The 19,509-nt window shown below is 40.9% G+C and overlaps 1 protein-coding gene across 2 annotated transcripts in view; it reads left to right on the top strand.

The window, feature by feature from the left end:
• Positions 1–798: 798 nt before the first annotated feature.
• Positions 799–19,509, top strand: part of faf1 (Fas (TNFRSF6) associated factor 1) — a 55,902-nt gene continuing 37,191 nt past the window's right edge. The window contains exons 1-7 of one of the 2 annotated variants that reach the window (XM_029499879.1): positions 799–1,091; positions 3,661–3,729; positions 5,625–5,671; positions 8,561–8,826; positions 8,926–9,017; positions 9,325–9,416; positions 15,531–15,636. In XM_029499879.1, the coding sequence (XP_029355739.1) occupies positions 1,032–1,091; positions 3,661–3,729; positions 5,625–5,671; positions 8,561–8,826; positions 8,926–9,017; positions 9,325–9,416; positions 15,531–15,636 (732 nt within the window). In that variant the 5' untranslated portion in view covers positions 799–1,031. The remainder of the gene's footprint in view (positions 1,092–3,660; positions 3,730–5,624; positions 5,672–8,560; positions 8,827–8,925; positions 9,018–9,324; positions 9,417–15,530; positions 15,637–19,509) is intronic. The other variant, XM_029499880.1, reaches the window with a different exon arrangement.

Here is a 19,509-nt window from a genome sequence, read left to right on the forward strand (position 1 = left end):
GAGCCAACGAGTTCAGGGTTTGCTTATTCATGTGCGGCATGTTGCTGAGTTTGTTGTCACATTGTGAAGAATTTATATTTGCGTTGTTCTTTATATTGTATGAAGATAAAAAAAAAGCACTTATTTTTGCTTGTGTCACATCAGTGTAGGAAGTTGCTGTTGTTGCATTTCAATTGAATTACAATTTTCATAGTGCCTCTATACTGTCACTAGTGGAAAAACCCATTTGACAGTCCACATCGTTTGAACAGAGAGTGAGGTCGCTTTATCTCTATATGACACCTATCTGATTCTTCTATTGCGGATTGAAAGGTAATATGCGAAGGAGACGTTCATTGGTGGTTTCAAATGAAAGTAAAAAGTGTAAGAAGTGATAAGAAATAGCTACAGAGGACCATTGCAAATGTCAAAACACAAGAAAAGGTTATTTTATGTGCTGTCCTTGTATCTGTCTCTTCTGGCCCTTTGAGTTGTATCCATTTGCACCAGACTGCTCTGGCTGCAGGCCTGCTGTAGCACTGAGTTAGAGTCTGAAGGTTCATGCATTGAAATAGGATGCATTCCACTCCACATCAACATGGAGGGAAAATCACATTAAGTCCAGTTTCTTATCTTAGAAATAAACCCCTCTCTGGCGTGATGACCGTCAACATTCAGACACAAGCACCCTTGACAGCTTGAAAATTCGCGTGTACGTTATTCATCCACAAAAGAGTCAGCCTTTGATCGTCACCTCACGTCTGACTCGGCTCGAGGTTTTACGCCATCGACCAACTGCTTTACGGCGCCGTAAAGCGATGGAGCTGACAATAATGATAGGAGATAACTGAGCAGTGCAACGTTACTTTAGCGATTTTCTTCTGTATCCGGAGCCGTAAAATCCCGACGAAGTTCAACATCTCCGATTTGCCAACCCCTCGCCTGTCGCCACGTCCGAGTGAAGTGTTTTCTTGGTCTCCGGTGGTTCCTCTGTGAGGCGAGAGAGCGACGAGAGCCAGTGGAAGAAGAATTGCTTTTAGCCAGTCATTGCCATGGCCTCCGAGAGCGGCGAGAGCAACATGGATAGGGAAATGATTCTGGCCGACTTTCAGGTGTGTCTCCTCTCTGTGTCCCAGACAGAGTATTCAGCAGTTGGTGACCTGTCCGCTGTTGTTTATATTACCCCGGGTTGTTGTCAACAACAGATCACACGACCTGTCCGCCGCCGTAAACACCGGACCTGAGCTGAGCTTTCTGCTGCTAGCACCCCGAAAGCTAACCAACTGACAGCTTGCTAACAGAGTCCCAGGGCAGTTATTAGCTGTAAGCTCGCTAACTAGAGACATGTAGTCTAATGCTGCCCATCTAAAAAGTCCTGCAATTAAATCCCCCCCCACCCCTGCTGGTTTCACGGGTGTCTCTTTGACCGATAATGGTTTGAACAGCTAGGCTAAGAAAAAGGAGAGCTACGGCGCCCACTTTAAATATCATTTTGTTTACACGTCGACTCTCCGGTTTTCTAACCTTCGTCAGGAACCGTGACCGTCCAAAGACATCAGATTTACAAACACATTTTTACACAGGGCTGTTAATTCTGTTGATGTGAAAATACGAGCTGCCAAAAATCTCCCCTCCCTGTAATTGGCAGTCATTTCGCCCTCCCTGGTGGTTAGTTTGGACGATGGGGCGGTTGGATGTTTCCCTCATTCAGACCAGAACAGGCCACATTACAGGTGTTGTCAAATGAAGCCAAAGCCAAACCATACAGCTCAAACTTTGGCATTATTTGTTTACATGTTGTTTACATCTCGTTGGAATCAGGTAGTACCACGTTTTTCTAATGGAGATGCCACACTTCACAGCTATGTCTTACATTTATAAGTCCATTGTCTGGCCATAATGCTCACAAATTAAAGTAATTCTTGTATACTTCATATGGTTGACCTAATCACAGTCTCTACTTGGTATCAGATGTTACCATCCACGATGGCAGATTTATGAGAAATTTGTTTAGGAGAAAATACAGACAACCAAAATTTACCTCCCTTCTTAACCAGGTCAGGATCAGTCTCCCTGATAGTTGGTTTGGATGTTGGTGAGAGAGTACTTGTGTCAGTCATAATATTTTGTTAATCTGACCTTTGCAAATCAGACTTAATTTCTGTCTCTCTACATCTCTCTGCAACCAGTTATGCCAAGATCATAAAGAGACACTGCACCTTAAAGTTGTGTTCTACATTTATAAATTAATTGAAAGGATACAAGCCTCAGAAATCAAGGCAAATAATGTAATCTGCTATTGGTCTGCTCTACTTTTGCAATGATTACCATAGCTTCCTGGATTAGTGTTTAAGATACACGAAATGAAGTGATGCATGGAAATTTGGTTAACTAGTGTGCCAGTTATGTTGCAAGTAACTGAAACTGAGGTTAGCTTTTGTTCATTATTTCTATCATTACTAACATTGTATCCTCTTCAAACTTTAACGTTTGAAACCTAGTTTGTATGTTTTTCATTTTACCCAAGTTTCATCTTGAATCTTTAGAACAACTATTAATCTATAAAAATAATGTATATTTTGGTAGACACATGAACACAACAAATTTATCATCTGCAACTAAGATACTTATATAGTGCTCCCCTGACCACATTTAATCTGATTGGCAGTTTAATAGCTCTGATTCCTATCCCTAAAATAAACCCAGGTCAAAGGTATCATCCTTATAGTGCATACACTCTTAAGTCTGTATCTGCTGGCTTCTACAGTTCAAGAAAACCAATGCTGTAGGATACTATTTACTCAGGACTTAAATTTTCTCTCTTACAAAGTATTCACAGTCCAACTGATAATATTTGTCAAGCATATTGGACAGCAAACACTTAATACTAAATACTTTTTGCCCAACGTCTAAATCACAAAAGAAAGAAGTCAATATTACTGCTCTGACAGCACTCACCTATTTGGGTGGTCCTGTCTTTGGCACAGGAACAAATATAGACAGATTCTATATTGCAGAAAGTCACGTTCAGCTGGTCTGTAGTAAAAATCAGCAATGTTTCTTATATTTTGAGGAGCAACCACTGTTTAATGCTAGTGGTGTCAAAGCTCCAATGTACCACCAGACAGGTCTTACTACTTGGCCTTATGTTTTGTGTTTTCCATTAGCTATACCAACAGAAGGATCAGTTCAAAAAATACACGACGCCTTTGGATCTTTCTCCTTATTTTACACAACCCTGCATTATTAAGTTATCACTGAGAATATGTTCATCCAGACTCACCTATTTGGGTGGTCCTGCGTTTGGCACAGGAACAAATACTGACTGATTCTACACAGTAGAAGGTGACACTGAGCTGCTCTGGAAAGTAATCCTTTTATTCTACGAAGAATAGTTGTCTGCTTAGTATAAACAAAACTACTTGGATGCATAATGTCTTATAAACCTGGGGAATTTCAGATAATCAAGAAATCATCCTTCTCAAGACTATTCAGCAACTTAAATACTGCTGCTATGGTTTGTATAATAGGAGTTCTAAATATTATTGTGGATTCCTGTCTTTTTGCCTCTTTGTTCTAAAATGTATTTTTGAGGAAAACTGCAATATTTCAAATAGCAAACACTAGTTGAATCTTAGACAGTGCACTTCCCTCTTGTAATTTCTGTTTTTCTTCTCACAGGCTTGCACTGGAATTGACAACATTGCAGAAGCAATCACTCTCTTAGAGCTTAATAACTGGGATTTAGTGGTAAGTTCATTATCTGGAAAGTCATGACTTTGCTATTTGACATACTCTTTTACTCGATCATAACTGCAAGTTCAAGAGGACAGTTGACGTCAAATAACACTCAGCCAGTTTAGCTTAATGGTACCAAAATTATTTCTTAATTTCCCAACAATGTTTTGTGAAGCAGGCAGCATTTCTTTGCGACTGTCTGTTCTGCAGTAGCTGTTAGAGAGAGTGTGTCCTGAGAGGTTTGGCCCAGTGCATATTGATTTGAGAGACACTCTAAGGCAGAATAAGGTTTGTATTAAGTCCTGATGAGTCTGAAAAATAAGGAGCCTGTTACTGTGAGGTAGATCCTGGTGGGGGTCAGTCTATATTTAGGCCGATGTTGGCAGGAGTTCAAAACAGGCAGCAGCAGCAGCAGTCCAAGCAATGGCAGGACAGACAGTGGGGCCTAGACTCACTGCATCTGAAAATCTGATGACTTGCACTTTCTCTGTCATAGCTGCAAGTTTTTGTAAACAATGACGAAACAAATCTGCTTTGGGTGTGTTGACCAGAGGAATGCACAAGCTAAAAACAATACGCATTCATTAATCATCCTTATTGTGCTTTTGCTTCTCTTCACTGATTTTTTTTTTCTTTTGTTTTTGCAGAAATGAAATGGAAACAATGGAAGTTTTTTATTTTGAATAAGAAAACTATAAATCTGTTAACAGGCACAATTCAAGTCTACATTGTAACTCTAAAATTTAACTATCTCAGAAACAAAACGATAAATGCATTCCTTAAGAGGTTCCCAGTGTAGCTTTCACCTGCAGGGATTTGTACTGCTCAACAACATATTGTGGATTTTACAGGTCATATGCCCTTTTCACTGACGCTCTGTGATAGTTACCAGGCACCCAGCACAAGATTATTCAAGACAAGCTGACTTTAGGGCTGCCTGACTTGTGCTCAAGCTGTGAACACATCTAAGCCACAGTTTAGAGTGGCTTGGATGTTAAAGTCTAGCATGTTTATAGTGGATTTGAGGTAATTGTGGTGGCTCTTGGACAATTCTTATATTCAGCCATTAAGTCATTGGAGTACATTTTTCAGGTTTGATGTAAGACCCTCATTTTTGTACAATGACATATTTCCGTTCATTCAATCCAAAAGTAAAGGGGGATATGATTACATCAGCATATAATGACTAACTTCAGTTTGCTTGTTTTGTATGAGGAATAGTGAACGTTTGAGAAAATCAGTTGTCCTTTCAAACAAAAGCTCAGTGCAAACCTCACGTGGTTATTGTCATGTTTGTCCTTTCAGCTCTGTTTGCTTCTCCTTCTGTCCTTCATCCTTTTCTGTGGCGTTTAGTGTGAAATCTTTCAGCCAGCAAATATCAGACAGTCTGACAAACTTGATGTTACAGAAACATTCAAAATTCAAAATACGATTTTGCCAGGTTAAGCGTGGCCAGGGTAGTTGGTCCAGCCAACTGGACCAACTTCATTACAGGCGATGAAACAATGTTTTGACATCACTTTACTGAAAAAAAGGAAACAGACGTTAATATTTGAAATTTATTAAAGTTTTTAGACTGTGATGAAAATGTACTTGATAATATAGAGCCATTCTTTTATTATTTGGCAAATGTTGAATGTCGACATTATCATAATCAAAAAATGTACAGATGTAAATGTAGATGCGTAGATAACTAGATAACACATTTATTGGAAATGTATTGTGATTCTAAATGTTGTTAAGACGTATTTCTATATCTGCTAGTAGTCTCCTTGGAGTGAAGCAGCAATGATTGATGTTTTTTTTTTTTTTAAATAAAGAAGGGATAGGTCTACACAAAATCATTTAGCTTCAGTAGCCACTAAATAATAATTTTGTTGCATAATCTTCCTCCATTTTTATTACAGGCAGCCATCAATGGAGTGATACCACAGGAGAATGGGATCTTACAAAGGTAATATCACAAAAAATGATCACTTGACAAGACTGAATTCCGTGCATTGTTCTATTGTTGCTGTTGCTATATAATCATGCAAAAACAGACATGAGAGGATGCCAAGGAGATAAGGGGGTAGTTGGTGAGTGAGTGAGTGAGAATGCACACCAATGAGAACTGTGTGCCTGACATGTGACACCAGTCTGCATTATTCCCAGTCTAAATAAGCTTGCAAAGGAACTTCTGAAGAATACCGTAAAGGTCAAATTAAAGCCTGTATTAGAAGGAAGTTTTCACCTCAGCTAAGATTAGGCAAGGTGCAAATTCAGTTTCTGTAAGGTTTCCATTAGCTTTTACCTAACTTGTATTTGTCCACCACGTAAATAGGACAGATTAGAATACATTTTCTATATTGTCTGCTGACATGATTAAACAATATTTTAAAGTTAAATGTTCAAGTCGTAGAAACAAGTCTATATAAATACTTAACCAGAAACTATTGCGTACTTTAATGCTACTAAGTTGCAGGTTATTGCTCCTGTGGGGGTTTCTGTGTTGCTTTTAAAGAGAGGAACAATATAAATGACACTGCAACTGCAAGGAAACTATCTGCCAAGTGTGGAGTTGTACACAGTTTCTGAATAGACAAGGTTTCTTTAAGAGGCTTTGTGCCCTCTACTTTCCTTCAACGGTTAGTTGACACTCATGAATGCAGCGTGCTGATCTGAACCCACTCAAACTGGAGACGTTCTGTTAAACCGCTTTATTTTGTGTACACACTTGTGTGCATGTGTGCACATGCATGCATGCGCTTCAGTGTGGTTCAGGCCCTTGGGCCATGAGAATATTGCCGGTCTTTCTCAAGGGCACACATTGCTATGAATGGGGGCTGGCTGGCAGCGTGACCATCCGCCAACACATTTACTAAGTGGCTGGCACTGGTATGAGTAGGATGGTGTTGCCCAGTAAACAGACTCTGGTGACGTGACCTGAGCTCTGGCCAGTTGGAGCCTACGCCAATACTCTTGTCTAAAATGCATTTCCTTCCTCTTTTGTGTCCTCAGCAAGAAGGTTGAAAATAATAATAAAAAAAAAAAAGCAGGCCATGAAAACATTATCTGATCGTCCTTAATTTAAAAAAAAAAAAAAAAAAAAAAAAAAGAGTCCTCTGTTGACCTCAGTCAAATTTGAATCATTTGTCCATGGCTGATTCTGATCACATCCTGGACTGCACAGAAGAACAGTGCCATCTAGATGTAGGGCAACATGGAACAAGGCCCAAACAGCAACAACGGACAATTTAACGGCCTTCAGTGTTACTGTGCCAAGTGTAGGTGAAAGTGCACTCAAGGTCCCTTTTACTTGTTTGTGAAAGCTCTCGCTTCAACTGTTTATTTCTTTTTTTCCCTCTGATGCTTTCGAGAATTGTAAGAGTCGTAAGAATCCTCCTGGGATGACATTGCTCATGTTTTTCCTCTGAATTTTGGAGTGAAATCTGTTGTTGCTTAAGCCATCTCTTCCCCTTCCCGTTATGCATTAGTGGAGTTTGCAATCTCTTTGACAGAAGGAAATTCAAAGTATTTAAATAATTGAGGGCTCAGGACTATATATCAGATAAGGATAAGAATATTATCAGATCTGGTGATACACCTGGTCAGACATTATGTGTGTGAGAAATCTGTCGAACTGTAACCCACTAGAGTCATTTTTCTGGACAACGAGGAGCCAAATGGTTCTATCTAAAATGTATTCTGAGATTCTAAGTTTGATGGATAAGAACCTCTTGGTGGACACTACTCTGGCATGTTTTGGATAATGATATATGGGATGGGATGCTGTGGTTACACATTCCCAAATGTAAAACTTTTCTAGGCTGCACCACTCATGGGCATGGAGCAGAATTCAATTTTTCTGGAAGGCAGAATGCACAAACATCGGTACAGCAGTAGGTCAACAGGTGTCAGCAAAACTACTTGGAATTGTCCCTCACTCTTTCATACAGTAGTAAGAAGTTTCTTCAAGTGTCTTAATGTTGACTGAGGAAAGCTATCACGGCAAAATAGGTTGGTGACAATCCCCCTCTATCTCAATGCAGAAATCTGATTGCTGACGTTGTGACTGTGAAAAAACTAGGATTTTAAATGGTATTTTTTTTCTACTATGAAAGAACCTGTTCTCTAGGTGTCAAATATATTTTTGACTTAAGTTAACAAGGGATGCTATTGGGTCAGATCTGTGTAAACACAATTTCTAATTTAACCTCACCACATTGTCCCTCATGGAAGTGCTCTGTTGTTTTCCTTTCTCACTTCAGTAGTAATTATTAAGTATTTGCTCATTCTGTTTTTCTGCAGCTGTTCTACTTTTCCAATTAAAACTTTGATTAGATGTTTGGTCAGGAGAATGTGTATGTTACTGAAGTTGGTGGTGGAGGAGGTAACTAAAATGTGTTGCCATGTGGTTGGGGTAACCACCCGCCGCCCCCTTTTTGGCCCAATGTGTGTGTGGAGGGCTTGTGGCTGTTGACAGTCGACCTATGCTTCAGGACAGTGGCCTCTCCAGTGTGGTGGGCCAAATAAAATACAGCCTTTGTTGAACAACCAGAGTCTGGCACCCAGTTCTTGCAAGACAGTTGCTGCTCACACTTTAAGTAACAAAAGGCACACTTTGTTCTTGGTGGAGAGTAAAAACATTATTTACTGTGCAGTGTAAAACATGAGTCATGTCCTGAGGGAGCAGAAGAGAAAATAAGCAGAAACTGTGAGGGGGACGATGGAAAGAAAAGTATTTGTTGTCCTTTTTTTTTTTTCTCCTCTCATTTCTGTTATGTTTCGACTTCATCCAACCGTCCACTTCATTTTCTGCTATATGAAGTTTCAGTCCAGTAAACTTTTCATTTCTGCACAGTAACTTTTCCAGCGAGGCGAGCCAGGCCAGTATGTACGGACCCCCTAGTCAATCAGAAGCAGCCGATGCAGCAGCAGGAGGTGCAGTTCCTCCTGCCTCTTCTTCGTCATCGTCCTCCTCTCCCCCATCATCCTCAACTTCAGCTTTTTGCCCCATCAACCCCACCTCCCGACACATTGTAGAGCGTCAGCCCCGGATGCTCAACTTCAGGGTTGAGTACCGGCAGCGGTCTGTAGAGTTGGTGCTGGAGGAGGGCAGCACAGTTGGTGAGCACCACACATACTGTGTATTAATCATCATAATATAAAATATCTTTTGCCCATAAATATAAGTTTTAATACGGTTTTTATAAATTTGATCTGCAGGAGAAATCAAACAAATCCTCGAGACAGAACTTGGGGTTCCAGCGTCCAAAATGCAGCTGAAGGGATGGAAAAGTGGAGACGTATCCGATAGTGTGAGTTCATAGACCTTAAAAACATTTCTCACAAACACGCAAATGAAAAAAGACAAGAGACTACTAAGAAAAGAAAAACTTGTTATAAAACTGTATATGAACACTTTTTTTTTTTTTTTTTTTTTTGCAGTTGTACAAAACGTAGTATAAAACATGAGGATTTAAAATTTTTTCCAGTTGCGCCTGCGGTCATCTTGTTTACCAAGCTGCACACAGACCTCAAAATATTCATCTGGAGATTAGAGTGGGACAAATATAACTTCAGATGTAACAAATAATTACCTCCTGTTTCTGGATGTTCAATCAGACGCTGCTGAGAAGTTTACACCTGCCCAAGAACAACAGCCTGTATGTCCTGACCCCGGACATCGCTGCTACTGCCAGCACCAGCAAAAACAGGTATTAAGTCCAGCACTCTGGTTTATACACACACACACACTAAGACTGGTATGGGCCTTTGTGTCGTATGTGATAGTGAACAGCAGGTGGCGTCCTACATCCACTTACAGAGCGCTCACCAACAGAATTCAGCCATAAAAATGCAGTTTTCATTGGTGCATTAAGAGACATTTGACCTGCCGCTGCAAATTCATTTTCTCACATCCATAGTGACATTTTGAGAGGAAGGTCTACTGCCGCAATCCCTGTGTGTTGTGTAAATAATAATTTTCTTTCCCATATTTGTATCTTTGAGTCTAACATTGTTGCTCGCTTGAAGGTTGTTTTGCATTTTATTCTAGAGTGTGTATATGATATCAACATTTCGTATTTGTTTTCTTCTCTCTCTCTCTCTCTCTCTCTCTCTTTTTTTTCAACAGCCATCAGCCTGTCACATTAGTGGTAGCACCCAGTGGCAATAGAGATTTGTTGAGGAAAGGTTAATTAAGCCAGTGTTCACCATCCTGAGGTTTTTGTGTTCATCTCGGTGAATGCGCTGCAGTATTAGCAACCTTTCCTTGTGAAATGTCAGGCAGCTCAGTGTCAAGTGAAAGCAGTAATACAATCACAGGTGGCTGCTGAATGTGTGATTTTCCTTTCATCGGGGTCACGTAAACAGCATCCAAAGAAGTCATATTTTTCCTGTCAATTCAGCTGCTTATTTTGGGGTGAAGAGCCGTTTTATTTTTAATTTGAAGGATATTACATGTAAAAATATAAATACGTTAGTGTTCATACTTGAATATATTTTCTTGTGTGTACGTTTTTGTTGTGCTAATGTGTTGTGTGTATATATGACGGGAGAGACTGAGACCTGTGTGTGTGTGTGTGTGTGTGTGTGTTTGTGGATTAAAAACATTTCTAGGCCAAATGAGGGAGATTAGGACGCACTGGGCTACTGCTGTAATTATTAAAAGGAAGGACTCATATTTTTAGAAGTCTACGCTGCTCATCATTTATCAGCCTCAGTCTGATGACAGTAATGGACTGCATCAAAAAGGATCTCATCAACAGATTTAATTTTTTTTTTAGATTACAAGCAATGCTGTTAACCAGTTCAATTATGCACTCAATATACTCAATAATCTGTTTAAGCTCCATATAATTGCATAACAATGCGGGGGAAACAGAGGTCAAAATAACAAATGTTTTTTCAGTTTTCAATTGAGTACTTCTTTCAGACACACGGCCATTATTAGTATTCTTTTGTACAATATTGTACAGTATGTTGTGTGAATATTCTTGCACTCTTCTTGATATTAACAGTTTTTCTTAAAGCCTTATTAGTTGCTGCTGTAACATAGGTTTTTCCCAGTTTGGGTTCTGTTACAGTAAATCTCTAGATCTATTATGGAGAGGTGTTTATGGTCTTACATACTGTGGCCTAAGTTTGTTTGTTGACTAAGGATTCATAATAAAAATTCCCCTTCTCAGAAGTCATCTGGCATTTTGCCGCTCTATCTCCTAGTTTGGCTAAGTGGTAGCTATATTGTGGTGGCAGCTAATGGCCCTCATCTCCCCAGCCTTCCCTCCCTCGTGCTCTCTTCTCTGCCTCTCTGCGTCTTTTCCTTGTCTTCTCACCCCCCCGCTAACTGCTGTGTCTTTTCAACAGCACCGTTGCCATCTCTCCAAGTGTTATCGATTTCATTTTAGGTGTCGGGAGCTCATTATTCTCAGTCAGCTATTTTGGTGGCGGACAGTTGGGACTGAATGGAGTGGGTGGGCTCTGGTTTATATGCACTTGCATTAGTATAGAAGTGTGTGTGTGTATGGTTACCCTGCTGTCTTAATAGGAGAGGATAGGTGACAGATCACAAAATATGGGAGAGGGGGCAGTCTCCTGTAGTGGGAGCAGGCAAGCTGTTAGCCTGCAGTAAAAAATAAACTTTGGTCACACCGTATATCCACAGCATGAACTATTTTATTATTTATTTATTGTGCAAATTTGTTGCAGTAAACTCTGTTCACTGGTAGTAAAAACCTCAACCTAAAGTTTACTGGTAGGGACACATACTTGCAATAGCAACTAAACTGAGTTGGTGCCACAACCTCTGTTACGGATAAACCAAATTATTTTGCCCAATATTTCAGCCACTATAGTCATCACATTTATGGGCTCTTTCAAACAAATATTAGTTTAATTAGTTTTTCAATTCAATCGGTCACTCTCATTGAGAGTATAGATAGCAGACAGCTTCATAACATGACCATTGCTCACAGAGATATAATGCTACTTAATGACAGTAAATTATTAATGTAACTGTGCCACTTTATCATGGTATATTCACCATTTTTAGGGGTGCATGAAATTATGAAACCAACATTTTAAATGATAGTGAAATATGTATATACTTTAGTGTTGTTTACTAATGCATTGTTTCACCAATATTCGCTAATACAATTAGATTATATATTTTCAAAGAGGTTATTCAAACAAATTGCACTGATCTGCATTTGCTAGTTTGTAGTTGTAGTCTGAAGAGACAGTTATCCACCTACCACACCGAAATTTAATTTCACAATGTTGATTTGCTTCAAATTGTTGCTGAATGAAAATGCAAATTTCTCGTAAATGGTAATAACCCTGGCAATTACTTTGTAGAGCTTGGCTCTTGCAACACACACACACACCTAAACCAAATGGACTGATTAAATAGCGCTGCACTGTCATTATGATCCTGCTGAGTAAACCAGTTTTCTTGTTTGATTAGAAATAGATCTGGAGGCTTTGGGAGATTTTTCTTTGTGCTGCCAATCTATCTCAGGTAGTCATTTAGTTTGCACTACAGTGTTAAAGCCTGGTCTGAAGAAGGTTTTTTTTTTTTCTGTGGCTATGTTGATGACTGACTGTGAATACAAGAGGGTGTTGAGGAGGAGCTAATCTTCTGCATAAATGATGAAGGCCTGATGAATATTTCAAGAGAACCTGTTTCCTTTCTCATTTATTTCTCCACTTCAACACTCAGCAAGCATGTTTGCCAATGAAAGGTTATTTTAATCTGAACTCTCAAAGAAAATTTTTATTGCAAAAATGATTCATTAGGTTTTGTGTGTATTTTACGGCGGCCTCCTGTTCCCCAACCTCTCCCACTGGCTCGGCTGTCCAATAGCAGATGCACAGATGCTTCAGGGAGATAGCTAACTTGTTAGCCCTTGCATCCTTGAAGGGAACCATCTAATGGTTAGCATGCTTTGGGACAAGATGGCAGACCAAAACCGAGCAGAGCGATTTCGCATCCTCCTGCTTTGTTGTGGATGCAAAATGTGGAGGAGGTAAGGTCTATTTGTGCTTCGTGACCTCCTATTTATGCATTACAAACAAGATGTGCGGTCAGCCTGTACTTACCTGGTCATTATATTTTTTTAAAGTAGAGATCAGATGAAACTGAGATGTGAATGTGTGTCTCTAAGCAGATGAAAACACGCATTATGACGGTGAGTATGCATTAGAGTGTGAGAGGTTGGGGAGACTTTGTATGTGACAGTGTGTGTGCACGTATGGGTATTTGTGTTTTACAGGCACATGTCACTTTGTGTGTGTGCGCGTGCGCCTCTGTGTCTGGCAGTGCTAGTTTAATAAGGTCTAGAGTCTGCTCTGTGCCGCAGGGACTCACAGCTTAGGCGATGGGCTTACCTCAGAATGAAACCAATCTGTTTAGCCTGCTCTTCTCCCCTGCAAAACGCTCCATTTTCTCTGTCCATAAAGTTAAATGACATTTTCCTCCAGGCACCCTTATGCCATGTCAAGTACCACCAGAGATGTTGCAGGCCGACCTTGATGTCACGGAGTGTGTGTGTTGAGTGAGAAAGAGACCTCTGAAGGCAGAAGCAAACACTGAGACATCCACATTTCAACCCTGCACTACTTGAGGGGCCTGCTTTTATCGGAAGACAGCAGCTTTGACAACATCAGTGGTGAAAGCAGTCCAGACAAAGGGATATTAAACTTGAAACATGGGTGTTTTGTTTATTTATGAACCAGCAGGCCTCTTCAGACAGATGGGAAATGATGAGAAAATGACTCACTATGAATGGCAGTTTTCTTTTTTTACCCCACCGAAGGCATTTGATATTTTGAGTTGCTATATTTGTACTATAGAGCGCAGTAAGTGATCTGATTTTTCAAAGTAAATCTTGAACAGAACTCTACACACACACACACACACACACACCAAATGGCTCGTCGGTCTGCCATAAATGACTGATAAGATGTTCCTTCTTTGCTTGGAAGGACAGAGTAACACTTCCACTCAGTTTACCCTCTATCTCTGTCTATTTAGGGGTCTAGCTGCCTGCCAGCAGTAGTTCGGGACTGTGTCCAAACATAATCATGATATTAGCTAGATCCTTATTTATGTGTCCCTACCCCTTCCATTTTTCCTCTCGCTCTCTCTCTCTTTTTCTCTCTTGCTCTCTCACACACATGCACACACTTCTCTCTCATCCTTCTGCTCAGCCCTATTACATATGCATCCATCCTTCCCACTCCGCACATTTCCAATCTTCCCCAGTTAGCTACAACAAACATTACATTTACATATTGATTTCGCAGTTTTAGTCAATGTAAATATGCTGTCATTACAGTAAATTTGAGCTTCTGTTAACATAAGCTCGTCCAGATCTGCACAGATTAAGGGTGTGATTGCATAATTAATGTGTGTGCTACATATTAATTCCCCCATCCCTCTCTTTCTCCCAACTCTTCCTCCTCTCCTTGGGTTCTGAGCCCTGATTAAGTGGCTGCTTCGGCCCTTAAGCCTCCCATTGATATTCAGCCTCACAGACCCAGCGTTTGCTCAAAACGCTACTTAACCTCACAGCTTATTGTAAATGAAGCTTCCAAAAGTTGATTCCCCCACCTCCTCCTCTCAACGTGAAGCACACAAAGTGTCTACGTTTGCATCATTCACAGGCAGCATCTCTGTTAGTGCTGTGTACGACTGAGCAATGACGATGTCAGTCCAGAAACTGTGCTCTTAAGGCCTCTCAGAGAGGTCACACCTCTGCTGATGCATCTCTACTCCTACAAACCCTGTGTGACGATTAACACGTTAGCTCAACACCGATTTTGTCGCTCATACTTTCTGTAAAAAAAAAAAAATCTATTAATTTGTATTTTTAATTGATTAAATAGTCAGATTTACAGGTTGTTTAGTGGTCCACTTCAGTTCAAGATGTTGGCGAAATGATGGTGCCACTTTGACTTTATTGGTGTTGTTAATACATCTTTGTGAATATTGTAATAACTTGTTTATCACAGTAGTCAATTTCTTATAAATTTATATAAAACTAAGTATTTTACAGAACTGTGACATAGTTTAGCGTAGCCAGGAAAATATAGATTCATTATTTTTAATTGATATAATACATCATTTAAACTCTCTCTCTCTTTCTGTATATATATACACACACACACACACACACACACACAGAACAAAGACAGGGACTTGAAAAGAGCTAAATGTAGCCATAGTGTATCATGATGTGCAGTGATTGTACTTTGTAATTGTAATTGAAGTAGTTACAGTGCTGCTCCCTTACTGGGTGGATTGGCACCATTTCCCGAATATTGAAATTTTAAAGCCGGAGTGGAAAAATTATTGTGGGATTGTTAGTAAAGGTCACCATCCTCAGCTATCCACCATGGTATGGTGTGTCAAAATGAAATATTGGTTTGTCAGCAGTCGGACTGACTGTTGGACTCCATGCTGTTACTGTGCAGGTGGTCATAGCTGTGGTCGCCTGCTGTGCCGAGTGCAGCTTTGGCCAGGCTTGTTAAAACACAAACAGCGAAGTGGTACCCACCTCCCCATGGGCCAAGCGGCTGCCACTAGTTGACAAGTTTCAGCTTGTCCTTTACTTGACTCAGTCACTCTTAGTGATAATGTTTGTTTTTCTTTGCCCCTTGCCCCACCTCCTCTTTTCCTCCTATTGGATCGTTATTCTGCCTCCCCTCTAAAACACAATCATCCCCTTTTCTGCATCACTTTCTTGTGTGTGTGGTGTTTTTGTTTGTTTGTTTGGGTTTTTTTTTTAACTGTTTCTTACTATTTACATTTTTCTGTCCTCATTTAGTGGTCTCCAAGAGTCATTAAACCAGAACTTCATGCTGATCATCAGCCATCGTGAGGCTCAGAGGGACTACAACCTCAATTTCCCTGGCTCCAGAACCATACAGGAGGTATGACACCAGCAGGCACGCAAATACAAAATATAGAGCACATCAAAAAGTCACTTCATATGTTCAGACACGCACAAATGGTCTCAGTAACTCGCCCACTAACTCCCACATACATAATATTATTATACCTCATTCTGGTCTCCCATAGCTCAGCTGTCATTCCATTTGCCAAACATTGCTAGTCTATCTCAGCCATCAATTCATTATTCATTACAAATGATCACATTTCCGAACACATAATTACTCTCACAGCTGTACAACCCTGCCTTTTTCTCCCTACTCCCCCTACATTGCAGCTCTTTCTCCCTCACTCAGCAGTCCACGAGGTGGTTTAAATGACTGAACATTGTTTGATCTAGGCATGCAGGAGGAATGGAAAGAGTCCATTCATTTTCCTCATCTGAAACTAAACAGTACATTTGGTAGCCTATGAAACATTTATGGTTATTCATACTGTCCTTAGGTTATTGCTATCACAGCTGCAAATGGATTAAAGGCTGAAGAGCATGACTATATATGTGTGCTTGCTTGCCTATGTAGATGAGTAAGTATGTGTGTTTGTTCTCATGTGAGCCCTCCCCGACACACACATTTGTGTCTTTGCCTGTATGGTCCCACTGTACTCTCGCCCCACTACCCCTGCACTTTGCAGAGGGAGACCTGAGCAGGCATCATATATTATTCACAGCAGGTAGCCTGCTGTCACAGGTAAGCTCCCAGAAGACTGATCAGCGAGGATGGAGAAAAGCTGCTCCTGATTTGACCTCACATTAATGAAGTAGTTGCCATTTCCCCCAACTATTCTATATATGATTGGAAAAATCTACCTTCCAGTTGTTTTCATTCCTGAAACGGCTGTGCACTGCTTTCCTGACTTCCTGATTTATTTATTTATTTATTTATTTATTATTATTATTATTATTATTATTATTATTTTGCTCATCCTTCTTGGTGTTTTATGTTGAGTCTCTTTACTCTCAGGCACCAGTAAAAGGTGTTTGTGCTCGTTTGCCCATGGCAGTGCAGGTGAGGATTACACTAATAATAATGAGGCTACTAGCTGGGCTTGTAATGGTGCTAATTGAACAGATTAGTACAACCAACATCTGAACTGGAGGAGATGGTTTGCCCCCCTGGTTTTCTAACTCTCCTCCTTCACGCTTTCCTTTTTTTCTTCCCTCATCTCTCTCTTTCTCTCCCACTCTCTTCTCAGGCAGATGGTTTTGATGAGCACCCACTGTGAACCTTAAGTGTTTCTGCTGGGATTACAAACACTGGGGAGGGGTTCCTGTGGTGTGGGAGGGGGGAACCATGGACACAGAAAGGAGGCAAAGGACTGCTGGCTTGGTGGGGGTGCTGTAAGAGGCCATAGGGGATAGAGAAGGGACAATGTGGGCTTAAACAGGCCTCCATGTCGTGGTCTTTTTCTTACGCATGCTTGTCTTTAGGCATCTCAACGCCCCCTGCAGTGAAAATGAGGCCCAGAACTTTAACCTGCATAGAGCTGGACTCTGTTTGCCCCATGTTGGCCATGCTCTTTATATATTTACTCTTTGGCTAGGGGAACAAGCACCTTCTTTATTACTGTAATGTGTTACTAAATATGTCATTAAACCATGTGTATACACAGATTTTTGGCTGATGAATGATGATGATTCAGTAGCCTGTGCACATATAATCATTACAGGTGTGGGTGAGCAGTGATATTACTTTGGAATAACTTGTAATGTTCATAGTAATTAAAAGTCTTGGAAACTCTGAGAAACAAACATCAATAAGACACAAACAGGAGAAGTGTATTTCTATTATCAAACGCAGACTAAGAACGCAACAAAGAAGTAACACCGTATTCAGCCTGCCTGACTTTTCTTTCTCATCATACTGTGTCCACTCACAGACACATATGGACTCCACTACAGAGCACCTTTCTCTCCCTATTCTGCCTTTTGTCTTAGATGAAGCCTAGCTGATGGTCCCTGCTTGTGCATATCAATAGGGACAGAGTCCTGTCTTCTTGTTTGTCTTTGCCAAAAGCTCTGGCTTTGCCTTGTGGCTCTCAGGGAACTGCCCTTGCCCCTCCCTTTCTATCCCTCCATTCTCCATCTTTCTCTCCCAATGTCCCCTCTACCTTCTTTCTTCTCCATCTCTAGAGCTCAGGGCTGTGTAGACTCTGATTGGCATTACCAGACAAGAGTGTGGGGGTAAGTTGCTGGCTAGCTTCTAAGCTAAGCTGGAGAGCAAATGTTTGCCAGGGAAGTAGAGGGTAGAATAGGGATGGCTGCTGGGTCTTGAGCTGTCCGTGACCAGACCAGTTGTCCTGGGGATTTCCCTCCTCTCCTGTCCCCCGGGGCTGGGCCTGGGCCCCATCCCTGCTCCGCAGCTGGGAGACATATAGGAACCAAATGCAGACACAGCTACAGAGCAGAGAAAAGGACGGCTGGATCGAAAGTGGAATGAAAGAAAGGCATCTGGTGCCTAGGGGAGATGAAGAAAGAGAACGAGAGAGAGCTTGTGACTGTTTAACGGAAACCTTTCCTTCCCTTTGATTTACTTCCAGCCAGGGATTACAGGCAATTGGCATTTACAATGATTGGATCATTAATTTTGCCGTGAGGCATACTGCCAGCAGCTCACCACCACAGCCAGTCTAGCTAATGTTGTGTATATGTGGCTCATACACCCCTGCCTCATCTCAACGCGAACAGCAGCTCTCAACTCAGCAGCACTGTGTTCGATTTAGACCGTCCTCTGCAGTGTTAGGGACATTTTCTTTAATTATTACGTACAAGTGAGGATGATTGATGTGTTTTATGAGCGGCCAAAGTTCCTATATCAAGATAAACAGCCCATTGTTACATACTGACAGTCCAACAATATTCTCCTCAAACAGGCTAAAATTTTTCTCTTAGAATCACAGATGAATTATTACAGCCTTAATTTGTTGCAGTCTAACATATCTGTTATATATCTGTTTTGGCAGACAGGGGGCAGCATTAGCTAGTATTGTTACCTCTGTGGTTGCTGCTGTGGCCAATGCATGCATTGCTTTGTAGCTGCAACAACTTGGCCTACCTGGAGAAGCTAGGGCAAAATGCTGTGTCAGTCGGTTCTTTGGTTACTCTACGTTCTAACTTAAAGTGTTTTTCTTTGATATGGTTGCATCAGATTCTCTTAAGTGCACCTTTCCCTCTGATCACAGAAGTTTATTGCAAATGTCTAGCCACAGAATGGTAGTTTCAGGTGGTGTGCTGTGTAGCTGAATTTTCTTTTTGTGGTGAGATCAGGTTGACCTCAGCCAGGTGTCTTTTTCTGTCCGTCTTGATTCTCCTCCTCCTCCACCTCTCACCTCAACTCTCTCTTTGGTGGGCGTTAGTTTGTTGTTTCTCTGATGCTGCTTTAACCTCTGACTGCAGCCTCTTCATTACTAGTGTTTATGCCTCTCCTTTCCTCCCTTTTCCCCCTCTATTCATCGGCCAGCCAGCCGGTCAGTCAAATCCCTGTAGTCTCGCTGGTCAAACACAGATATTACACTCTGTAATAACACTGGCCACCCGCTCTGACCCTAGCCTGCTATGCTGGCCATACCTTCTCTTCATAAGGATCGGCACAGAGCAGTGTGGTGTGGGATTTACGGTAGTAAGACAAAGGACTGTGCCACTCATTTATTATTGTTCTTTTATTTTTTTTCTCAGCTTGTTTGTACTGCAGATTGCTTTGCTCTGCCAGGCCCAGCACAAATAAAATATAATTTCTTTGAGCGACGGATAACTTGGAGGCGATATGTACTGTTGCCTTGAAAAGGAAGAAATTCAGATTTCAATATAATCATTTTTTGAGGGAGGCCATTCAGTCTCTGTGCTCTCAGACACCGAA

The sequence above is a fragment of the Echeneis naucrates genome, chromosome 4 (assembly GCF_900963305.1).
Source record: "Echeneis naucrates chromosome 4, fEcheNa1.1, whole genome shotgun sequence".
NCBI classification, from domain to species: domain Eukaryota; kingdom Metazoa; phylum Chordata; class Actinopteri; order Carangiformes; family Echeneidae; genus Echeneis; species Echeneis naucrates.